The 23,224-nt window shown below is 39.1% G+C and overlaps 1 protein-coding gene across 2 annotated transcripts in view; it reads left to right on the top strand.

The window, feature by feature from the left end:
- Positions 1-23,224, top strand: part of kif18a (kinesin family member 18A) — a 34,190-nt gene that overhangs the window by 1,203 nt on the left and 9,763 nt on the right. For both annotated transcript variants that reach the window (XM_037749346.1, XM_037749336.1), the window contains exons 2-13: positions 554-899; positions 3,747-3,904; positions 4,766-4,870; positions 6,217-6,327; positions 6,624-6,821; positions 10,801-10,977; positions 11,105-11,179; positions 11,289-11,386; positions 16,655-16,817; positions 17,349-17,513; positions 18,538-18,659; positions 18,803-19,080. In XM_037749346.1, coding sequence (XP_037605274.1) covers positions 584-899; positions 3,747-3,904; positions 4,766-4,870; positions 6,217-6,327; positions 6,624-6,821; positions 10,801-10,977; positions 11,105-11,179; positions 11,289-11,386; positions 16,655-16,817; positions 17,349-17,513; positions 18,538-18,659; positions 18,803-19,080 — 1,966 coding nt within the window. In that variant the 5' untranslated portion in view covers positions 554-583. The remainder of the gene's footprint in view (positions 1-553; positions 900-3,746; positions 3,905-4,765; positions 4,871-6,216; positions 6,328-6,623; positions 6,822-10,800; positions 10,978-11,104; positions 11,180-11,288; positions 11,387-16,654; positions 16,818-17,348; positions 17,514-18,537; positions 18,660-18,802; positions 19,081-23,224) is intronic.

Raw genomic sequence — 23,224 nt, 5'->3', positions numbered from 1 at the left:
AGTTAAAACTTTGAATTTCGATTATAATTTATTGCACGGCTGTTGTTTTAAAATGCATCTCCCAGACCTCATACAGGACATCCTTGGTTTAACTGGCCTATAGTAATGTAATTTTACCCTGTACTGACATAAAATGTTGAAACCATGCCCTACACAACCTGTACCAAAAGCAAATTTCGCTAGCCTGGATATGTGACCATTTAACAATGAAATTTTGCCTTCACTCTGATTAGCAAGCATATAAATTATTATCTGCAATACCATCAGGGATAAGCTGAGACAAAAATTCCAGGGAGGCTGAATAAACTTGTTGTGACTTACGTTAGTAATTTTATTTATATAGCCCAAAATCACAAATTTGCCTTAAAGGGCATACAACATCCTCTATCCTCAGTTCCTCAACTTGGCACTAAGCAAAGTTCCATCACCTGCTGTTCTGTTCATTTTCCCCTGTTTCTTTCTCAATTTGTGTGATTTATTGAACATATCATTAAAAATGACCCTGATGTTTTCAATTTGCAATGTAGTTTACCCTTTGTTTATTGTTTTGCAGCAACACTTCAGTCACTGCAGAGGGACCACAATGGCAAGTGATGTGTGCAGCCGTGTAAAGGTGGTTGTTCGGGTGAGGCCAACCAGCGAGAACGAAAAGCGTGAAAACTGTCGAAATGTGGTCCAGGTTGTTGATAACCACATGCTCATATTTGACCCCAAGGAAGAGGACATATCATGTTTTGGGTCACAAAGAGTACGAAACAGAAACCTCAACAAGAGGGCTAACAAAGACCTGAAGTTTGTTTTTGACCATGTCTTCAGCGAGAACTCTACTCAAGATGACATCTTTGAGAGCACCACTAAAGGAGTGTTGGACGGAGTGATGAATGGATTTAACTGCACAGGTAACAAATTCATATGTAGATGCTGTGTGTTGAAGTTGCACCAGGCTGCCAAACATGTTGGCATCCCCAAATGGTAAAAAGATCCTCCATAGTGCAAAAATCACATAACATGATATCTAAATCATATTTATAATTTTTTTCCCCCTAAGATTACAGCTGCAGTATACTGTATACCCCAAGGGTAAAATAAGCTTACATTAAAATTAGTCAACCAATTTAAATACATTTAACAGCTTAATGACTGCATCAAGATAATATAACATGAACCACACCTCACCTTCCATGGTTTCAATATTTTATAAAGTAAGGAACCCCCGAAAGGTTTCCTCACAATGCTTTTGCGTTCCCTCGGAATATCTTTGCATTCCCGCTGATCCATAGGAACAGTTAGTGTGTTGGTCCAGTCCAGTTATACTGTAAGTTTAGGGAACCACTTTGAGGATACTACAGAAAGGAGAGATTATGTGACACTTTACATTATGTATTTATTGCTCATTACTCCCTTCAAGAGACCGAGTACTGACAGTATACAGCCACTGTCTGTTAACACAACTGCAGCTGCTCTGCCTGGCTGTGGTGATCGAAGCTGTGGTAGTCACAGGATTTAGGATTTGAACCTGCGATGCTTCTATCAGACTTTGGCCAATCACAGGTCATTTCAGAGAGAGAGTTTTCCTATTGGCTATTCATTCAACTGAGGTAGCTGTCAATCACTTGTGAACTCCGATTAAACGGTCAAACTAGGCAGCGCTGATCAAATATTAATCAATATTTTGTTACTGTAATGCCTATTTCTCGTCTCAAATGTTTTCAGAAACATGGTGGGCAGTGCTTAGTATTTCTTCAACTGATCTCAACATTTGAGGAGAGAAATAGGCATTACAGTAACAGAATATTGATTCATATTTGATCAGTGCTGCGTAGTTTGACCAGAGACGGCAGGCAGAGGCACATGATTTTTTTCAGATTACCTGTCTCATGCACTACCTGTCTCATGCATAACTTTGTTTAATCATCTTGGCGCTAATTCTACCCACTGCAGCTTTAACTAGCTCCATAGCTCCGCTAGTTAGTTATATATTTAGCTGCACTGATGCAGATGTGAGCCTAAGTCAGCTACAGCTGAGGGTGTATCAACTCTCGCTGTGGTCAGAACCAGGGGCGGTCTAATAAATAATACTATTTCATAATACAGCTTAGTATTGTCAAGAATATCGAAGTATCAATACATATCGATACTGAATATTTGAAATACTTTTTTGCTCTCTTTTCCCTCCGTCAGCAAGTTGACACACTACCATTTATCTTTTAATAAAAATCAAAAAATGTATAATATGAATAATGAATATCAATATTTTTTAAGGTATTGTATTGAAGTTAGAAATTCCAGTAACATGACAACACTAATACAGTTCAGTCTTCCTCTATGGATCAGAGGGGATGAAAAACGTATTGCAAAGTAATGCAAAACTTATAGCAAGGGTACGCAAAAGTATTGCGAGGGAAGACAAAAGTAGTTCAGGAAAAAAGTCTCACCGTGACCCTTCAGGGGCTACGTAATAAAGTGAGCTAATATGCTTTGGCAATAAACTTTTTGGATTTTCGACCGCTTCTCTTTATCCCCAGCATGACCAAATACTGAAGTTCAAATGCAGTTATGAGCGACACCGGCACCACTTTAGAGCCGTGCGTTTATTTTACTTTATTTTTTCTCAACATGGCTCGCTGACTCATGCTGCCGTATCATTAATTGAAAATGCTGGCTGCTGTTAATTTGCTTTGTCTGCTCCAGGGTTCACTTGCTGGTCACTAGCTCACAACACCGTGCAGTTCCAGTGTTTTAAATCAGCACAAATGGGGATTTTTGACAGCTAGGGTGCCCGCTGTAAACAGGACCCGAAACAAATTTGGCTTCAGAGAGTCATCATTGATCCATTGAAAGATGCCTGAATCAGCTGAAAATCTTGAACCTGCTGAACAATATTCATTCAGTTGACCGTTTATTAGATACACCTAGCTACAACTAATGCAGTCTAATACAGCAGTCCTGCAATAAATCCAACCTTCATGAAGATTATATTGTTCAGTTTTTGTTGAAGAGGTCAAAATTTGACATAACTTTGTTGGATGTAGTGATTGTAGTCTGCGGTGCTGTTGGACTGTATTGCATTGTACAGTGAGGCGTTTCTGTTATTTAGTCTACCCTCATGAGGTGGATAAAATAATAGAAACACCTGTCAGTATACGGCAATACAATTCAACAGCACCACAAACTGCAGCGTCCAAAATGATCATACAGTTGAATCAACAGCTCTAAAACAGCTTCAACAAAAACTGAACATTATAACCCTCATGAAGGTAGGATTTGTTGCAGGACTGCTGCATTACACTGCATTAGTTTGAGCTAGACATACCTAATAAACTGGCAACTGAGTGTATGCTGGCGGCAGTATGCTAATGTTTACCACCTAGCTTGTCTTAATTGAATTGTACTATGTGACCAGCAACTTTACAATTGTATTTGGTTCAATTGTGTGAGTTTAAAGCTTGTAATTTAGGTGGTGTTGTGATATTATTACGTACTGTAGGCCCACTTTCAAATATAGGCTGATTAGAACATCATCATTTTTATAATTTGTTATTCTTTTGGGGGGGGGGGGGTCCCACCTAAGCCAGGCTTTTCACAATAAGCACAGTTTTTCTGGGCTTCATTTTGCAATATAATATGTTTGATGCTTCCATTTTTCACATTACGATTTGTGGTTATTCTCTATCCAAAGTAAGTTTGATGTTGTAGCCGTTACTATTGTTGTAGCGATAAGCAAGAAATATGTCTCTAAATTGCAGTGTTTGCGTATGGTGCTACTGGAGCAGGCAAGACCCATACTATGTTAGGCTCTGAAAATGACCCTGGGGTCATGTACCGCACCATGACAGAGCTGTTCAAACGCATGGAGGATGCCAAGGAGGAGAAAGAGTTTGCTGTTGCATTCTCATATCTTGAGGTGATTATTTGAATTTTTATTTTTTTCTGTTTGTTTTGTTCTTTTTGTTCTCTGTATTAGCGCAGAACCTGTTCCTTTTTTTTGTCAAAGTGATTCTATGCGTTAAGTGCCTTAAAGGAATACTTCACCCACGAAATGACCATTTGTGTACCAATTACTTACCCCATGTTACCTTGAATTCTTGAAGTATTTTTTATTTTATCACATGCCTCCACGGTGAACAAAGAATCAAAAAATGGAGAAAAGTCTTGATGATTTGAAGTAAATGGGGGCCGTGTTTAACAACAGCAAAACCAGTGGTGTAGGGGAGGATATACGCCGGTATACGGAGTATACCCATTGCTTTTTCTGTCAGTTTACAATATGCCCACCTATCTGCCAAAAAGCTATTGGACTATATAGGAGAGTATACCCACTTGCTCCTTGGTAACCTACCCCTCTCTACCTAGTAGTCCACCCACCTTATCAACAAGCACTACACCATTGAGCAAAACTATATCAAAACATTTGTCACAAACTCTCACACAACTCATTCTGTATACTCCAAGTCTTAATTTATATAGTCGTATTCTCACTACTTCCCAAACACATGCATTTATGCTAAAACCTTACACTATTTCAAACACTTCCACACAAACAGTCTCACGCTTGCGCAGGCGCACTACTCGGAAGTACTGAGTATACACTGGATATATGAGACAATTCTTCTAGAATTCAAGGCAATACAGAGTGAGTATATTTTTTATTTTGTGGGTGAAGTATTCTTTTAACCCAATCATACATGTTTGTCTTGACTGACCTCTTGGGATGGTTTTGATGGATTTGCAGCTGTTTGCAGTTATATTTGTTGTTTCTTTACAGGTTTACAATGAACAGATCAGAGACTTGTTGGCTAATAGCGGCTCCCTTGCAGTCAGAGAAGACAGCTCTAAAGGAGTGATTGTTCAGGGCCTCACACTGCACAAGGTCAGTAGCAACAACTTGAGATAGCCCAGGTAGTAAAACTGATCAAACCAGTCACCTCTAACTATGACAAGTGTATACAAATTTTAAAATTCAGGCTAACAATTTTCTCTGGCAGTTTCCTCTCTCTTAATAAATGAAGGTTGTGTTTAAGAAAACGTTTTGAATTGAAACTTAAAGTCCGAATAAAGTAAAATCAGAGATTTGCTTCTAAACAGATTATACATGTACATACATACATGAAAATAATTGCTGAAAAGACTGTGAACTATATAGTACTGGATTGTGGAGTTAGATCGTTAAACTGTTTTTGGGCGCGCCTGAAATCATGGCTTGATGACGCACTGGAGCCATCCTTAGCATAACCCCTCCCCTAACATTATATAAAATCTAGAGCACATAGCATCAGTGGTTCTCCCACTCAGTTGCCAGTTACAAGACTTACTAACCACAGCCTACATTTTGCTAGCAGTGAAGCCGTCAAGAAATCCATAATGTTTTTTCCCGGCTGTCCAGCCCCGTCTGTCTCTCACCAGCCCTCTCTGTGTGCCGGTCATTGGGGGATGCACAGTTAGTTAAACTTGTGCTTACGTCATTGGTTCCGCCGTAGCGAACTCTGACGCTACTGTTGAGGCTGTAAAACAGTGGATAAATTAATTGGAGCATCACAGCCACCCATGAAATAACTGGTGTCACTGCCACAATTTTATCAATTCTGTCCGACAACATTTGGAGAGTCTAGAAGAGCTGCACGATTTAATTATTTTATCCCCATTAAAGTTAGCATGGGGCCAAATCGGAAGTTAGCTGGCTCGGCCGGCGGAAGTCTCTGGTGCACATGCTCTATAGGCAGAGCATGCACATTAACATTCTGCAAAAGTAGTGCACAGCAGTGGGATGGCCAACAAGAAGTGTTGTATATACTGTAACTGTACATATGTATTAACCCTCACCCGCAATTGGGCGTGGTTTCAGAGCCTTCAGCGGACACGCACCCCAGCGTTTCAGAGCAGGGAATACTGCTTATTTTTTCATGATTTGGAAACCTAATTTTATATACATTTTTCTGGTGTGAGAAGTTCTGAAGACATTTATTTTTGCTTTACCCAAACTTTAAACTTTGTAACATAGAAGATTATCAATTCTGCCAATAAATAAAGATATTTGTTTTCATTAAATACTGTCTAAACATTATTCTATAAAACTGGGTTACGTATACAAACTATTTCATGTTGAGCATCTTAACTGTTCTGTTGCTGTGGTGTGCAAGTACACTGCGGTGGTTCCAAATAGGGCCTTTTCCTGGGTCACACACCATCTATGACATTGTCTTTTTTTTGTGTATACAGTCCAAATCTGCAGAGCACATTCTTCAGGCTTTGGATACTGGCAATCGCAACAGGACACAGCACCCCACTGACATGAATGCCACCTCTTCCCGGTCCCATGCTGTATTTCAGGTATTTCAATCCAGTGTTATCGAAATCCCAAGGCACAATTAGGCTCTAGCATGATGTCATAACGTAGAAATAAGAACATAAAAAGACAATGATTAACAAAAGAATAAACATAAATATGAAAGCTTTACTGCAAGCTGCAAGCCCACTCCCCAATTCCAAGTGGGTAGTTACTAATATCTTCAGTTTGTAAGATGACAAGTATTTGAAGTATCTTGTTTCACTACAAACATCTGACAGTGCATCACCGTTCGCTTCTTGATAGTCTTGAACTGACAGTTTTGTATTCTCTTCTTCAGATATATTTAAGACAGCAGGACAAAACTGCCAGCCTCAATCCTAACGTCTACGTTGCCAAAATGAGCCTGATTGATCTGGCAGGCTCAGAGAGAGCCAGCGCCTCCAACGCCAAAGGGGCACGTTTGCGGGAAGGTGCAAACATCAATCGCTCACTCCTTGCCCTAGGAAACGTTATCAATGCTCTTGCTGACCCAAAGGTGAGTTTATGTTACCCTACATATACTGTATATACTGTAGATAACATACAGAGTGTTTCAAAAAAATACTGTCACAACAACCACACAAAGGAGCACTTTTTATTTGTATTAGCTAAATCGCAGATACAGATTACTTTTTAGATAAACATAGCAGTGTTCGAAACAGCATAAAGGTGGTGCACTGCTTAGACAAGCTGCACTTTTATTATTTTTCCAAGCATTTAAGTGGCCTCATCATGCAAAATAAGGGAAATAAAGTAAGAAAAAAAGATCCATAATGAAATTTAACCGGATTAGTTAAATTCATTCTTATTGTTATGAATGGTGTTTGTATCCATTTAATTTTAGCATTAGGCTTATGAATGCTCCGGTCATATAATAGTCAAGGGCGGTACCTCAATATCTTAGATTTTCCAAGATCATTATGCCCCAGTAGCAGGGTGCCCACTCGTTCCTAGAAATCTTTAATTGTTTTGGGACCCTGGAAAACAACATGTGGACTCGTTTTCTAGTAATGGGGAAATCAGGGAAAAAGAGAATTGGAAAATGTGGTCTCCCTTTAAACATTTAACAATGTTTCACATTTTGCTGGGAGCCGTCTGTCAGATGCCTTAATGACAGCTGGAAGTTAAGATTAGCGAATCTGTTCACAAAAGAGTTAACATTCAAACAGTGTTGTGTGCCTGGTGTTGCTTTTGAATGCACAGAAGACACCTCCTGGTTATCGAAGACAGCTGCGCACAGCAGCATCTGTCAGACTGTAGAAACTGAACAAAGTGTTTGGTTAGCTTGCTAACAAATGAAATGCTACTTTGTGATTCACTGCTTACCAAAAGTTAGAACAATGATTTATTTAGAAATATTTGAAATAATACTACATATGCTTTACAAATTAGGTCAAATCAAGCAAGATTCAACAGTTTGAACCAATAAATGTAATAAAATACACACAAACATTGAACTAATTCATAACTAGCCAAACTTCAAAAGAGACAAAACACAAGATACAGTCTGTTTGCAGATATGTAATTTAGAAAAAACTGAGTAGTCTGTATTGATATATTATTTTGTTTGGATGTGGCATTACTAGCTATTCACTTTAATACCAACTACAGATGTACCATGATACCACCATAATTCCATGTTTACAGATGATCTGACAAAGAATGTCACAGTCACAACACATTTAAAAATGTATTACATGTAGATTTGTCCAGACAGTGAACAGATACAGTGAATGTGAAGAGTTTTATCTCACCATGTTTTGTATTTAGTATTGTTTTTGTGCTTGTATTTGGTCCCCAAATCCTCAAAGTCATTTTAAGATTATTATGGTTATAGGTATATGAAGTTAAGCGCTAGCCTCCATATGAAACAGAGAGCCTGGGAAGTGGAGAGTCAACTGAGTATTTGGGTATTATTTCATTCCAGTTGCATACATTAACCTGTCAAGCAGTCTTCTCATTTTACACACCAGTCTCGAGGGACGAGGCGCAAGCAGGCCACATGCATTTAGGAAGTGCTGTGCAAATATACCACGGCCATGTTGAAATGTGATCCTCCTTCAACAGGTTATTTAATTCTTGCGTTAAAGCCGTGTCCAGTTAGTATCATACCCTGCTCACCATTCTTGAGTGTTGCAGTCATGAACTCATAGTTCAACCTGCAACGCCCACCGCAAGTCCCCACTCCTTCCCCACCCTATCCTCATGGTTATTGGCGCTGCAGTGTTTACTGTTGGCAGACAAGGAATTCATGTTGTGGCCATTGTTTACAGGAAAGAATGTCCCCACTTGTGTCTGGGCTGACATGCCATTCGTTTGAGTGAAGAAGAATGTCTGCTACTTCTGTTCGGGCTGTTCAGTGTGTCATCTTCATGCTATGCTGCACAGAGGTTTTTGTTGTAAGTTGTTTGCCTTAGGCGATGTCCAAACCAATGGAGATGCATTTGACGCAGCATCCTTTCTCTCCAGTTTGGCCTTCCATCCACACAAGGCCAGTGTTTTCCACCCACAAAAAAGGGGCTTTCTGAAAATGTTGTCCAAAGCGGATATATTTGATTGTGCCAATCTTGCTTAATGGTGCGGACAGTGAAAGCTGAGCTTTTTGGAAAATACTGATGTGTGGTTCTCAACATTTTAGGACATCATGTTTCTTGCAGCATAGTTAGGAAGCAAACTATCTGAGCAATCTGAGAGATTGGAGGTGGCAACAGATTGTATTTAAGTAATAAAACCGAAATCCAGCCCTGGAATTACTGTTATCCTTGGTGAACAAGTAGCACTCACAACCTGTGTTCAAATGACTATTTTATGATCATGCAGTTGTCAGAAAATGCATTGGAACTTGAATTTTGTATTGTGTGGTCTGCTATTATAACAAACTGTAAGTGATCATGGAGAGTAGAAGATGATAGTGCTGTTACGATACTGGAATTTCTAACTTCGATACAATACCTTGAAAAATATCGATCTTCAATACCACAGGGGAAATTGATAAAAATTGGGGGCATAACATTTTAGATTTTTATTAAAAAATATATAGCAGAGTGTTTTTCAACTTGCTGTCGCAGAGAAGAGAGAGCAAAAAGCGCAGCTGGTACCCATATATCGATACTGCAGAAAATGAGTACTGAAACTGTTTCAAATGTCAGTATTGATATGTTTCGATACTTCACTATTTTTGACAACACTAAAAGTTGAAAGAACAGAGTACCACATAATTAGACATAGCCCTTTCACACAGAGATTCCGCCATAAAGAAGTAAAGAAGATCCACCATTACGCTGGCTTTTTTTTTTTTTTTTTACACTGAACCAAACAACGGCGGCATAATGCCTTTTCAGTGTGTGATTTTAGATAGCACGCCGGCATTCCGGGAGCAAAAGTTGTGTGTGTGTAGTTTGGCTGTCCCTTTTACACAGATTCGGCTCTGTGACTACCTCCGCTGCCGGCTTAACGGGCGTAACAGCCCATTCTGTGTCTGTACCTGTTATACAAAACGGCAAGGCAGAATAACATTCCCGCCTTGAACAGGCTGTGTGAAAGGGGCTAATGTGGCACTGGGTTCCTTTTGAAGCCAGCTCTTGTTTTCCGCGGCCGCTTCACACCTCCCATTCACACCAGTGCAGGTCCCTCCATTCACCTGTAAATTGCAGGGGGTCATTTTACATTGAATCTGTGATAGTCGGACCAAACTAATGGAGTCAAGACAAACACTTGAGTTTACTTTTAGATATCGACTTCGCTGAAAGAATAAGTTTGAATGTCTGCTCTTATTAAAAAGGAGACTTTCCAAATTGGCACGTCTATCCTGAAACTCCCTGGACCTGACATGAACTATAACTAAGGTCTTTGAATCCAGATGTAAGCTTAGGGATTGGATTTTTCCAGGGAGAAGTGCAGGCACAGCTGCTAACCCCAGAAGAGCTCATTTTACACTCCTTTGTAACGAAACTTTAATGTGACTTTCTGCAATCCCAATGCCCACGAGATTGTGACTCACCTAAGCAGCTGTAGTCTATCTAATGCCATTATTACAGACTGAGCTGCGTTCACAGATCAGTTTTGTGGATGGCTGGTCCCTGTTTTCACTCAGAAATGAACACTCCACACTGAATTTTGTTACCGGCATTTTATCGGTCCCCACCACATAGTGTAATATGACTAAGCTTCTCTTGTGGAGTTTGTCCAGATGGAAAAAACATATTAAGGCATACCTCACATTTTGTGCTGTTCTGCATACCACACCAATAATACACTGTTTCTTTCTTTTAATTTTGATTTGTGTTTTGTCTGACAGAAGTATTGAACACCCGGATTCTGTATTTGTTTATTTCAAACTTTCATTTGATGTATTTTCGAGGAAAACTCAATGGAACCACAAGAGATTTTCAGATTTGTGTACACTTTAAGTGAACCCAAACATCGAAAATGATATTATTTCTTGGGCTAATATTATCTTTTCTCATTGGTTTCAGAGGAAAAAATCGTATGTACCATACAGGGACAGCAAGCTGACGCGGCTACTTAAAGACTCCTTGGGGGGCAACTGCTGGACGGTTATGATTGCCAATGTTAGCCCCTCATCCAAGACATACGATGACACCCACAACACACTGAAGTATGCCAACAGGACCAAGGAAATTAAGTCCTCGGTTAGTATTAAAGTTATCACATTGTTTCATAATCGTTAATTGTTATATAATGGATGTGATTCTTAGAGTATAGATGTATGAATTTCTTTAAAATCATTAAACTTTTCTCTCTACCCTTAATCATCAGCTGAAGAGTAATGTTGTAAACCTGGACAGTCACGTTGGCCAGTATGCAGTGATATGTGAGAAGCAACGGAAAGAGGTATGAAACAACCAACACTACCATGCTCATTTAAAAAAAAAAAAAAAAACTTCCATGATTAGTGGTTTATTTCTGACTGCTATTTCAATGTTCTGTGGCATTTCTAAAGATACTAGATTTGGAGAAGAAACTAAAAGAATATGAGAAGAACCTGGTGCCCGGGGCTTCTAACACGATCTCTTCCGAGAAACAAGCAGAGTTTAAAAGGTAAGCATGTACATAAGTGTGATTCAGAGTGTAAACTGAGACATATCAGGGCTTGTTTCTTTATGTGTCATAAATTATTTAATTGTAAACATTTTAATTGGAATACAGACACTGATTGAAACCAGAAAATATTCACATTCAAGAAGCTGGAATCAGAGAATTTTGACTTTAAAAAATCACTCAAACCGATTAAAGCTGCAGATGATAGAAATGGAGCAAATATGATTTAAAAAAAATAATTTTTATAAGACGGTCACTATATCCTGACAGTAGTGCATGAGACAGGTAATCTTAAAAAAATCATGTGCCTCTGTGTCCTCCGGTGCTCCTAATGGCATCTGCAGGCTTTCACAGACGGTCAAACTAGGCAGCGCTGATCAAATATGAATCAACATTCTGTTACTGTAATGCCTATTTCTCAACTCAAATGTTTTCAGAATCATCTTGTAGTGTACTGTTTAGCTGTAAAATGAGAACGTTTGTGACCCAGCAGCCATGTTGAGATTTATTGAGGAAATACCAAGCACAGCCCACCAGCCGGAGCACAGCCAATCAGAGCACTCTCTCTGAAATGACCTGTGATTCGCCAAAGTCTCCCGTCATGGGCTAGATTTTTTAAAGCTAAAGCCAGACTAGGCAGAGTAGCCTTTAGTTGGGAGAAGTAGAAGCTCCTCTCCCTGCCCACTTTCTCCAACTCTTCCAAAGGGTTTCCCAAGGCATTCCCAGGCCAAATGGGATATACAGTCCCTCCAGTGTGCTCCGGGTCTGCCTCTGGGTCTCCTCTCAGCTGGACGTACCTGAAATACCTCCACAGGGAGATGTCACTAATCAGACACTCCAATCACCTCAATTGGCTCCTTTAAATGTAAAGGAGCAGCGGTTCTACTCAAATCTCCTTCTGGATGTCTGAACCCCTCACCCTGTCCCCAAGGGGCCCAAGTACCCTGTGAAGTAAACTCATTTTGGCCCTTTGTATTCGTGATCTCATTCTTTCTGTCAGTGCAAGTCTGGTGCAACACCTGTGTTACTTCCTATAACGTACCAATCCACCAGTCTCATGTTCAGTCTTCACCTCACTTATGAACTAGAACCAAAGATATTTGACTTCCATGGAGTTCTAAAAGGTGATATTTTTATTATTATTTGTTATCTTGTGCACACAAGATAGCTTTTATCGATCTATTTATTTATGTATTTACCAGGGATAGTGCACATTAATTACCATTTCAGTTTCTACCTCTGTGCCAGAGTTAGCTCATGAGCTAATTTTCATCTGTAGTCCCTGGGCAGGTTATTACAAATTATTGTCCGTTATCAATATAATGCTTCAGTAAGCAATGTAATATAATACAACACAATAAAGTACAGTTTTGGTTTGCTTTAGGCTATATCTTAAGTTTACGTTTCAAGGTTTTGGCAATTAAGAAAATGGTTATTAATGCTCTCTCTTAATTCAGTTGCAAGACTGTCCCAGTAGTGTGTGGCTCTGACAGAGAAGACTGTTTGCCCAAACTATCTAAGTCTGTATTGTACAACACAGTTCCCTCTCATAGTAGCCCCTGTCACCCTGCCACTACTATCCTTCTTTTGGTGTCTGGATAGCCTGTCTTCACCCTTTACTTTTCTTAACAAAATCCCAAAGTACGAATGTAGTTTTCAACCAGGAGCAGCACTCTCAAGGTGTTGTGCACCAGAAAAACGTTGCTAAAATAGAAGCAAAGCAACTTCTTTTTTTTAAACCCAAAGCAGTTCTGCGCGCTTTGATCGGTAACTCACAGTGTGGATATCATTAGTTGAAAATGCCAGCTGCTGTTTATTTATTTGTTTGTGCTGCCATGCGCACGCACTCACAGCACAATGCATTAGTGGTGTTTTTGACAGCTGACCTACCCAGAGTGTACTGGAAACAAACTGTCAGAATTGATGTTCCAATGCCACTTCTGCTAAATTGCTGATAAAAGCCTTGATCAGTTCACCTACCCTGTCTAGATCAGCTCACAGCGTGCCTAGTTGACCTGATATTTTTTAATTTTCAACTTGTGTGTGATGCTCCTATGAAATTCTATCCCACAAAATGGGCATTAATATTGTTTCATGGAGAGAACTTCAGAGAGAGAAAATATGTCTTTCTTCTTTTTTTATTAGCCTATTATTGGTATGTGTATGTTTTGGTATTATTGTTTTGGAATTAAAAATGCAATATTGTACCAACACCTACACCAACCCATGTAAGAATTTGAACTCTGCAGCATGCCAATATTATTATACTTTTTTGACTTTTTTCCAAATTCACTCCTGACCTGCACTGTAGTCAGTGGACCTGCATAGAGCAACCAGATACTAAAATATTGATAAACAGTGTGTCTGTAATTAATTGAGCTTTCAGACAAATTTATGGTTAAGAAAGCATTATTCTAATTTTAAATTTAAAACAATTTTTTGTTATGTAAATTGCTGCTATATCTATGCTTACATGTTATTTGTATTTAATTGAAACAGAAACATTCAAAAACATCATATAGGACTGAGTACTGCTGATTTTCAATCTAGCTATCTAGTCAGGGACTATTTCACTGTTGGATTAAAAAACAGGTGTACTTTAAGGCCCCAGGATCAGGATTGAAAAACACTGGCATTTAGAGTTTTTGGGGGGGGGAAGGCAACTTCATTTCATTCTTCTACCTGCCACAAATATTCAGTAGGTTCCTCTGTGTGTAAACGTATACAAGTGTTTAATATAACTGCTAGAATCAATTATAGCTTTATTTAAATGTGTAGTTTTAATTTGATAGGGACAGCTGTGCAGCACCTTTATTCTAATTCAAATGACACATACACATTTATTTCTTTTACATAAATCAGATTAAGCACATCCCATCTAGTCATTTTTAAGGCATACAGTGGCATCTGTCGGGGTATTTGGGTTGGGGGCGGGGGACAGGGAAAAAGCTGAATGAGTCTCACTCCCACACATTTCATTCACTGGCATCAGAATTCACAACTCGCACTGCGAGAGGCTCTGAATAGAGGCTGCACGCTTCTCACGCTATTAAAAATTCAGCAGTCTAGCAAGGCCACGACGTCTCCTACGTCACTGGAGTTACATTGAAGAGTGCAGTCACATTTCAGCGACAGCTCTCCAGTCTTATTTACCTGCATGCCTCTCCTGTCTCTCCTCCTGCTTTAACTCAACCAGACAGCCACTTGCATCCAATGTGGATATCACCTCAACTCTGTTCCAGGAATACATATATACATCATCATATAGCTAAGAATATCTTTCTGGCTCAGTCCGAACAGAACTGGCATCTTGCGGAAGCTCTAAATTATATGAAAAGGTCAACAGCGTCATTAAGTAATTGTGGAGAATGTAATTTGATGTAATTAATTGGTATATTTTTACGTACCATTATTAGCTGTATTACTGTATTCAAACTGGTTTCAATGTGTTGATAAAAACTATTAAATGTCTCATGGCCTTTTTTAGAATGTGTTAAATACTCTAACAAGTGGTTTGTAAAAGCTCTTGGCACAGCAATTCATAAACATTTGCTCCTTACATGTGGCACACCAGCTTCTAATCACATCTGGCTTGAATCCCTGTGATGATGGTGATGTTTTATTGGATTACATTATACTAAGAGGTGTTTCTAATATTCTGTCCAATGTATTTGAATCAGTCGACAAAAAATAACAGTAGGGCTGGGTGATATTGCCAAAATCTTCTATCCCGATATAGGTCATTTTGTATATTGTAGCAGAAAGGAGGGGGGGAAATAGAGAAAAAGCACAGAATAGCCACAGGAAAAGAGGGTGGGCAAGGTGAGGAGATGAATGAGACACACCTGTGAGCTGGGGGAAGGGTAATCAACTAACTAAAGCAGCATGGACAGAAGTGAGAGTGGATAAAGAAGGAGATAATTCAAGTTAAATTCAGTTTCTGGACATCTTGCTCTTAAAAGAATACAGTGACATAAAAGTAAACTGAGTAAGTAAATGAGCAACAGGGCACTGCTGGAGGTGTGCTGATCCGCAGAGCAGGTGGGCAACGAGAATCTTGTTCATCTTGGACCTGTTCGGATGCTATTTTGGTCTCCTTGTCTTTGTTGGGCCATCAAGAGAAGTCTCCTTTTCTGACACTTTTCTCCTAAACCCCCCCCCCCTCCCCCTCCCCAAACAACAAACTGCCTTCATTCAGACACACACTGAACTGGATCGAACTGAACTGGCTTGGTTCAGATTTGAACGGACATTCAAACTCCCCCTCTCCTACAGTACACACACTCACCCCACATCTTTTTTTAGTAAAAGACTGACCTTTATCTGGAGCTTTTCTTTAATGAATGATGATTTATGGTTTAAGATATGATTAATGATTTAAATGACATTTGTTTTTCTTATTTGGACTCAGGATTTGAGTTTTTATTTTTCTTGATTTAATGGGTATGTCGTGTGTAAATAGTTTTGAGTGTAAACCATACCTTTTTTGATTTGATTACTACTATTTGGGTTGAATACCGCAAGATTTAATTTGATAAAAATGAATTGATGCTTTGTGTTTTGTTTATCTTATGCCTTTTGTAGCGAGGGTAGCATGCCATTCAGGCTAACTCCTGTCTGGCGCCCAACTCTTATTTTGGATATCTTGGGGTTAAACCTACGCTACAATATCAATAACAATATATATCCCGATATAGCAGAGAAAAATACATATATATATAAATCAAGACAGAAACAATATAGAAAAATATGGACGATTTTTCACAAGATATTGCCCAGCCCTACTTTTCAGTATAAAACAGTCCAAAACAACACCACTACAGCCTCAAAAATGACCAGAGTTGAATGGACGCCTCTCTGACAGTACCAGCTAAAACTGAGCCTTACAGCTGCAAAAAGACAGTTTATTAAGTCTATTGTTATCAATTCCATTAGACTACACATGTGTACCTATTTATCAATTTGAACCACATGAATTACAAATATATTTACTTGAAGGGTGACCCTTTTGTTTACATTTGTTACATTTGAATCACAGATTGTTCCTTTAAGATGGGACTAGAATGACCTGCTCTTTTAAATTTATGAAAATAAATGGTCTATATTTTTTTCAAAGTGAATTTTAGACGACTTTTATAAAGTTTGACAATCACATTTGTTAGATTCAAATTCCCTGATGCTGCCCTTTTTAAGTCGAAGCTTGTAACATTTGAACATCACTCTTCTCTCTCTCTCTCTCTCTCTCCCGCTCTCTCTCCCTCTCTCTAGGGTGTCAGAAGCTCTGCAGCGAATCTTCTCAGGCCGGGCCCAAATCAGGAAAGAACAGCTGGATCTGGAGAGACAACTGAAGGAGAATGAGCTGCGCCAGCGGTACAGTGAGGAGCACAACCTGCAGGTCCAATATTTCTGTGCCAAAGAAAAGACTGAGAAGGTAGCTGATGCTTACGTTGCTATCCACAGATTCCATCATCCCCGCAGAAAAACAGCTGCTGAGTCATCATTTCACTTCTCTGTTCTCTATGGTTGTCTTGGCTTCTCATTTACGCCACTACAGGACAGGGTCACTGCTCCCCTGCTCCTGGCTCCTCTCTGTTAGTCCCAGCTGTAAATGCCATTTAAAGTATAAAAAGTGAATTTACAGTACCAAACTTTGTCATCCAAAACAAACTAAACTGTAGGAACAAATTACCTGAGAGTGGTGCTGAATCATCTGTCTGCATTTTAAAACTTTTACAGTTACAGTAGTTATAAGACATTGTTTCAGATTAACCTCTCCAACAATGAACAACAAATGTTTCTAGATTCATCTATTGCTTGACTGGATCCTGGTTGCCACATTGTTGCTTGCAGCTATAATTAATGTTGTTTACACCGCATACACTGTTAATGTGTCATACTAATACTAGCACAAACAATGAATGATATCACTTAAATGGCCTTTTGTTGTTGTCACTTTCAATAGGCCACTTGTAAGCACGAGCGGAAGATTGCCAGCTTACGCGCTCAGCAGCAGCACATTCGCAAACGTTTGAAGGACACAGAAACACGTTTCCTGGACAATGACGGCTGGCTTCTTCTTGTCGAGAAGGACATTAAGCTGCTGAAGTCGAACGATCAGACCTCAGAGGTAAGAAGAACTAATTGACCATTTTGCATTTACTGGTGCTGAAAAACAGCTGAGTGTTTGACTGGCTAATTTGTGTTTTTGTTGTGACTCAAATTACCAGTATTGACTTTTCACACTTGATGTTTTATAATTTCTATTTCATGATTTAAAAAAAAATTGAATTACTTCAAGGTTTAGTATAACCTTTATATTTTTGATTAGAGCGTTTGTGTAAGCACAGTGATGGTAGCGATGTTTATACAAATTGCAACTACACTTGGCACTGACATTGGTGATGGATGGAGTACATAAATTATTGTCAGACTTTGGACAGTAGATCAGTAGAATCAAACAGTGAGTAAAACTAGATATTTAAATCACATAACTCGTGGACAGGATGAAATCGTTTGACTTAATGTAAGAAGACAAATGAGCATGATTAGAGATAGAGAAAAACTTCACAATGTGGGTTACATCCTTCAAAACTCATCGCTTGGTGTTTTTTTGTTTGTTTATTTTGGAAGGTAGGCTGTGTCTCTACTGGTGTCGTGACTGTCTTTGTTTTCTTCCCATCTGTTCTCCCAGTAATTAGAACCGTGCTCATTTTATTTCTCCGGCTCACTCGTGGATCACTGAAGAGAATAAATCAATACCCTTTACTCATCCCTCACACAGCAGCCAGTTACCTAAAACCATGCCCATGTTATTTTTTTCTTCTTTATCCTTTCTTCCAGGAACTGACCCAGAACTATGACGCACCCACCGGTCAAATGTTCTCTCTGCTGTTGTTTCGTAGTTTCTTTACGTCAGAGTTCTTTCCTTTTTTTCTCTCTCTCTCCCCTCCCTTACCCTGAGCAGACAGCTTTTCTGATGAAACATGGATGAAAACAGAACTTTGCATCTTCTCTGTAGTATCCTGACCCCCAGCTGCCTTTTGTTTCTTATAATTTTGCCCACCAGTGTGCTAATTCAATATGTTGTTATGTTAGAATGGCTATTGCCTTCTCTAAACTGCTCTCTAAACTCACTTCTCCCCCTTGTTCAGGTGTTAGATAAGGGCCTACATTGCCACAGACTGGAGCTGCAGGTTAACGATCTCAAACAACATATCAAGCAGATGGTCGAACTCACTGCACTGCAGGATCAGGAGAACAAGCGTATGCAGAAGTAGGTTGACGATACTTAGAAGCTTATTGACTTAACTATTACACAGTGCAGTTGAAGAAATTGCACTTCACCTCCCTGTAACTCGTGTTTTTGTTTTTTTCCTTGAAGAAATGTCTCAGTAATATATTTCCATTGCATTTCAGAATGGTGGACATCTTGTTGCCAGCTTATACTCGACACTATGCTGCTATGCGGTCGACCGGGCAGATCACAGCCGCAGATGAGATGGAGAACCATGAACTAGAGCACCTTGTGTTGAGGGAGAGAGGTGTGGTCTGGGCCGACCAGGAAGGGGTGAGGCAGCAGCTGAAAGCTGAAGGGAATGGACAGGAGTCACAGGAGACAAATGAGGTGGGCTGCAGCGAGTTGGCACCTGTCCTGTCTTTCTCACATCTGCTATACCACCAGAGTAGCCCCTCCAGTAAGTCATCATACTCTTATCATCATATTTTATTCTTCTGTTGTTTATCTAGCATATGACTTGTTTGGATCAAATTTAAAAAAAACTAGTGAAAGTTGGAAAATGTGGTAGGGCAAATTAATTATTAATTAATTTGATGAATCGATGAGTTGTTTGGTCTAGAAATAATTTTTTAAAAGGGGAAAAATGCTCATCACACAATCCCAGCATCCAAGGTGACGTCTTGAAATTGCCTGTTTCGTCTGACTAAGCGTCTAAAACAAAAAGTAATGAATCTATAAATATAAAAAAATATAAAATCCTCAAATTCGAGAAGCTAGAACCAGAGATTGTTTGGCATTCGTCCTCGATAAATTAATTCAAAGATAAAAATTGTCTGCTCATTTTCTCTCGATCGATTTATCCACTAAGTATTTCAGTCTTAAAATGTACTGCCATGTGGCCTGACTGGGAAGATGTCAGTTTGCTTGATAAATACAGGAAGACCTGACCACATGGCCACAAAATGCATGACCAACAAAAACATCAGATGTTGCGGTAATGAGTGATTGCTTATAATGAAGACATCGACTTGGAAAATGTCCATTAAATGTTATGTTATAAATAGCAACTGAGATGACGCACCACAGCTCCTTAATAAATTAATTGAGAATAGTCAGACAAAAAAACACAATAACTCACATATGCATTCATCATCTTGTGTATGTCTGAAGAAATATAGAGAAGGCGTCATTTTACAGGGAGGCAGGTCACCCTAATAATTACTAATACATGACTTGTCCCCCTCAATTAACTCTATCAAGTGGAGGCGACATTCTCACCCCTCCACCTCCCACAATGTATGAAAGGCCTTGCAGTGACTGAATCTATGTCAAATCAGCCATTCATCCCCCTGACGTGCAGAATCTTAGCTGATAGCTAGAAAGTTTTTTTGGTTTTTTTTTTTACTTAAATATGTTTAGTGAAGTTGAGTTCAGGCATGATGCACTGTAAGCTAACAATAATCAATAACAGTCAAACAGCAAACATCAATTTCAGGGTGTTTTGACTTTACTGTGCAACCCATTATGTTTTATTATTTTGTTAATTTAACATAATAGTAGGTGATATTATTTTCATTAGAGAGTTCTGCCTAGTCCCCCCCTACTGTGCTGTGATTGGCTAGTACTCGTTGTCTCGACTGTTCAGCTCATTTTGCACACAGAAGACGTTTGCCTTCAGGGCTTTCTGCCAGCAAGGGTTTATTTTAACCCAAACCATGATCTTTTCCTAAACTTAACAAAGTAAATTTGTTGCCTAAACCTAATGAGATTTCTGGCAGAGGCAAACTTCTCCCATGTGCACTCAACCAGTGTAGCATGGAGGTGGAATTAGCAAGCCAGCTAGCTAACTAGCCAGCCGCTAAATGAGTACAATTTGACAACTTAATGCTTCATCCACACACTCTTGTCACAGCGTAGAAAGCACACTGATATCGCCAAATGTGTTCGGCTCATGTTCTGTAACCGTTGTAGTATGAAAGCATGGCGGAATTAGCAAGCTAACTAGCCAGCTTCTAAATGAGCCAAATTTAACAGCTACATCGCTTCGTCATTCACATACTCTTGTCCATCTTTGTAATATAGTCTACACTCTCATCACAGCGTATAGGTAAGCACATTGATATCGCCAGAAAAACAAACAGTAGTAGTAGCCAGTACTAACCAATCACAGCACAGTAGGGCAGGACTAGGCAGAACACTCTCGGGAATATTTAATGTAGTATATTTTGAAACGGGGATATAGGCAAAGTACGTATATTGCTAAGAAGTGAAAGTCAATTGTTCGTTCCATAACAACATCGGCACCCAGCAGCAAAGCTAGATTTCCGCCATTTTGGACTGAAAGCAACTACTGGACGCCAGTAAAACATCCGCCTGAAAGTGACGTACGAAAGTAAAACAAAATTATTTAAATTCTATTGTCATATTTTACCAAAATGGCCTGTGTTGAAAAATAAAATATTTTAAATATAATAAGTGTTTTCAGTCCAAAATGGCGGCAGTGGCTGTTTTCAAAGAAACACCGGAGTTTCATCTCTTTGCTTATATATTCTTTGATATAGGTGCACACTTGGTCACGTAAACCAGTTTTGCTTTTTTTTTTTTTTTTTTTTTATTTAACAAATGACCACCTTTGCTGTTTAAATTTTACAGCTAACATGCCCCTTTCAAAATACACTGTTATGTTAAGTGCCAAGAGGTTACATATAGCAGCTACACGGAGTGTGTTACACACATGAATCCCATTAAGCACATGCTGCTTTTCTTGAAGACAAAAATTATATAATTGTAGTGTCTTGAACACCTCCCAGTAAATGTTCTGCCTTTAAAGACAGCATCTAAAATGGTAACGGGTGTGTCATTTTTTGCGGTTTGTTTTTTGTGGCAGAAAATCCGAAAATGTAAGATTAAAAACACATGTGACACCTGGGTGTAAGATAGTGTTAAATATGTTAGTCAGGGGTCCTGTAAGGTAGTTCACTGAGGCCCAGTGTATTTGGCATGAGTCCAGGTTTATATTGTAGGACTCATGAGATTGCACCATTCATTTTTAACTGTCATCTTAGCATGACCTGGCAGCTGCAGCACCAGGCCCTCATGACATGTAAGACATGACAGACAAAGCTGGCTAACCATACTCAATTACTATGATGATGTCTTATCATTTGTGAGACAGTAATTCTGCACCTGTCCCTCTCTTCCACTGCTGGCTTGTTTCAAATTGTATTACATTCAGTACTTCTTTAAAAGTGTTTTTGTTGAATTTTAATTAAATACATTGTCAGTAATACAAAGAATTTGACAACTCCTGAAGACAGATATTAGTGTGAGCCTCCTGTGGATCAAGGATTAAAGTTTAAACGATTATAAGAGTCTTGTATAAGACCCAAAACACTCCAGGTTGACTTGATATTTGGGCAATTCATTATGAATGACAACAGTTTCCTCTGACTTCACGTCTGGCTATCATGCTTGGGCTTTTGTGTGTGATTTGATTTTCTTGAACATTGTACAATAGCCAGATTGTACAATGTGTTTAGCTGATTGAATGTCTGGTACAGTCTGCAAAATGAAAACTCCTTGAATAATGGCTCTTTTTTAAACGTTGGAAAGCGTTTCGCCGTGGTCATTTTTCACATTTTTATATCAGAAAGCAACGTCTCTGGTGAATAATGTTGACTGACTTTCAAAAGTCCAGTCAAATAAGTAAAAGTTACATGTGATTTGCAATCATTTAAAGAAAAACCACATAATGGTCACAGAAGTTTTTTAAGCTTTCTGTGTTGTTGTAATCGTGATGATGTGTTTATGTTGCTTCTCCTTGAACCTCTTTGGGATTGTTTTGTTATTCTCCGGTGCAGAGGGGCGTATAAAAAGCACATCACTGTGCAATGCTGCTCCATCACCAAAAAGTAAATCTACTCTCCTCTCCCCCCCCCGTCATGCTAACATACTGTAGTCATTAATCTAAAACCCCTGCATGGCTGTTAATCCCCCCTCCCCCTCAATCATTCACTTCTCTCCTTGTCACCTTTCACTCAATCCATCATACTTCCCCAAACACACTTTAAGAGATGATGCTACATTTTTACTGAAGCCGAACACACACCCGTCATAAAGTTGTGTTTTTAATGTGCCATATAAATGTTCAATTGTTTCGAGTTAGCCTAAATTTCCACTTTGCCGTGTTGCTTTTTATTTGCTGAACATGTTTTGAGCAGTTTAAGTAAAAGTACTTGTTCGGAGTAGTAAAATAAACAATAAAAGTCAGACATGTAATATAATTTGATTTATAGTTGTGCTGCAGACATTCTGTCCTGGCCAAAACATGAATAATGGAATGATGTGGATACTCGCAACCAGTTTTATAGAGGGAAAACTGTACACATGGAGCCTTTGGGGAAATGTAACACAAAAACCTTTGTGAAATATTGCAGTTCAAATTGGCTGTAATGATATTTACTGCAGGTGGTCTACATTTCATTGAAACATATTGTGGGAAATTTAACTTTTGAAGAAAATACTCCTGCCAGATGACCAGAGCTCCTTGAATGGAAATGAAACATGAAAGCACCAGGGAGTTTGTCACCACTCCTACTAAA

Source organism: Sebastes umbrosus, chromosome 2 (assembly GCF_015220745.1).
Source record: "Sebastes umbrosus isolate fSebUmb1 chromosome 2, fSebUmb1.pri, whole genome shotgun sequence".
NCBI lineage: Eukaryota > Metazoa > Chordata > Actinopteri > Perciformes > Sebastidae > Sebastes > Sebastes umbrosus.
Note: the sequence above shows the minus strand (reverse complement) of the source record. Positions and strands in the feature narration are given on the sequence as shown.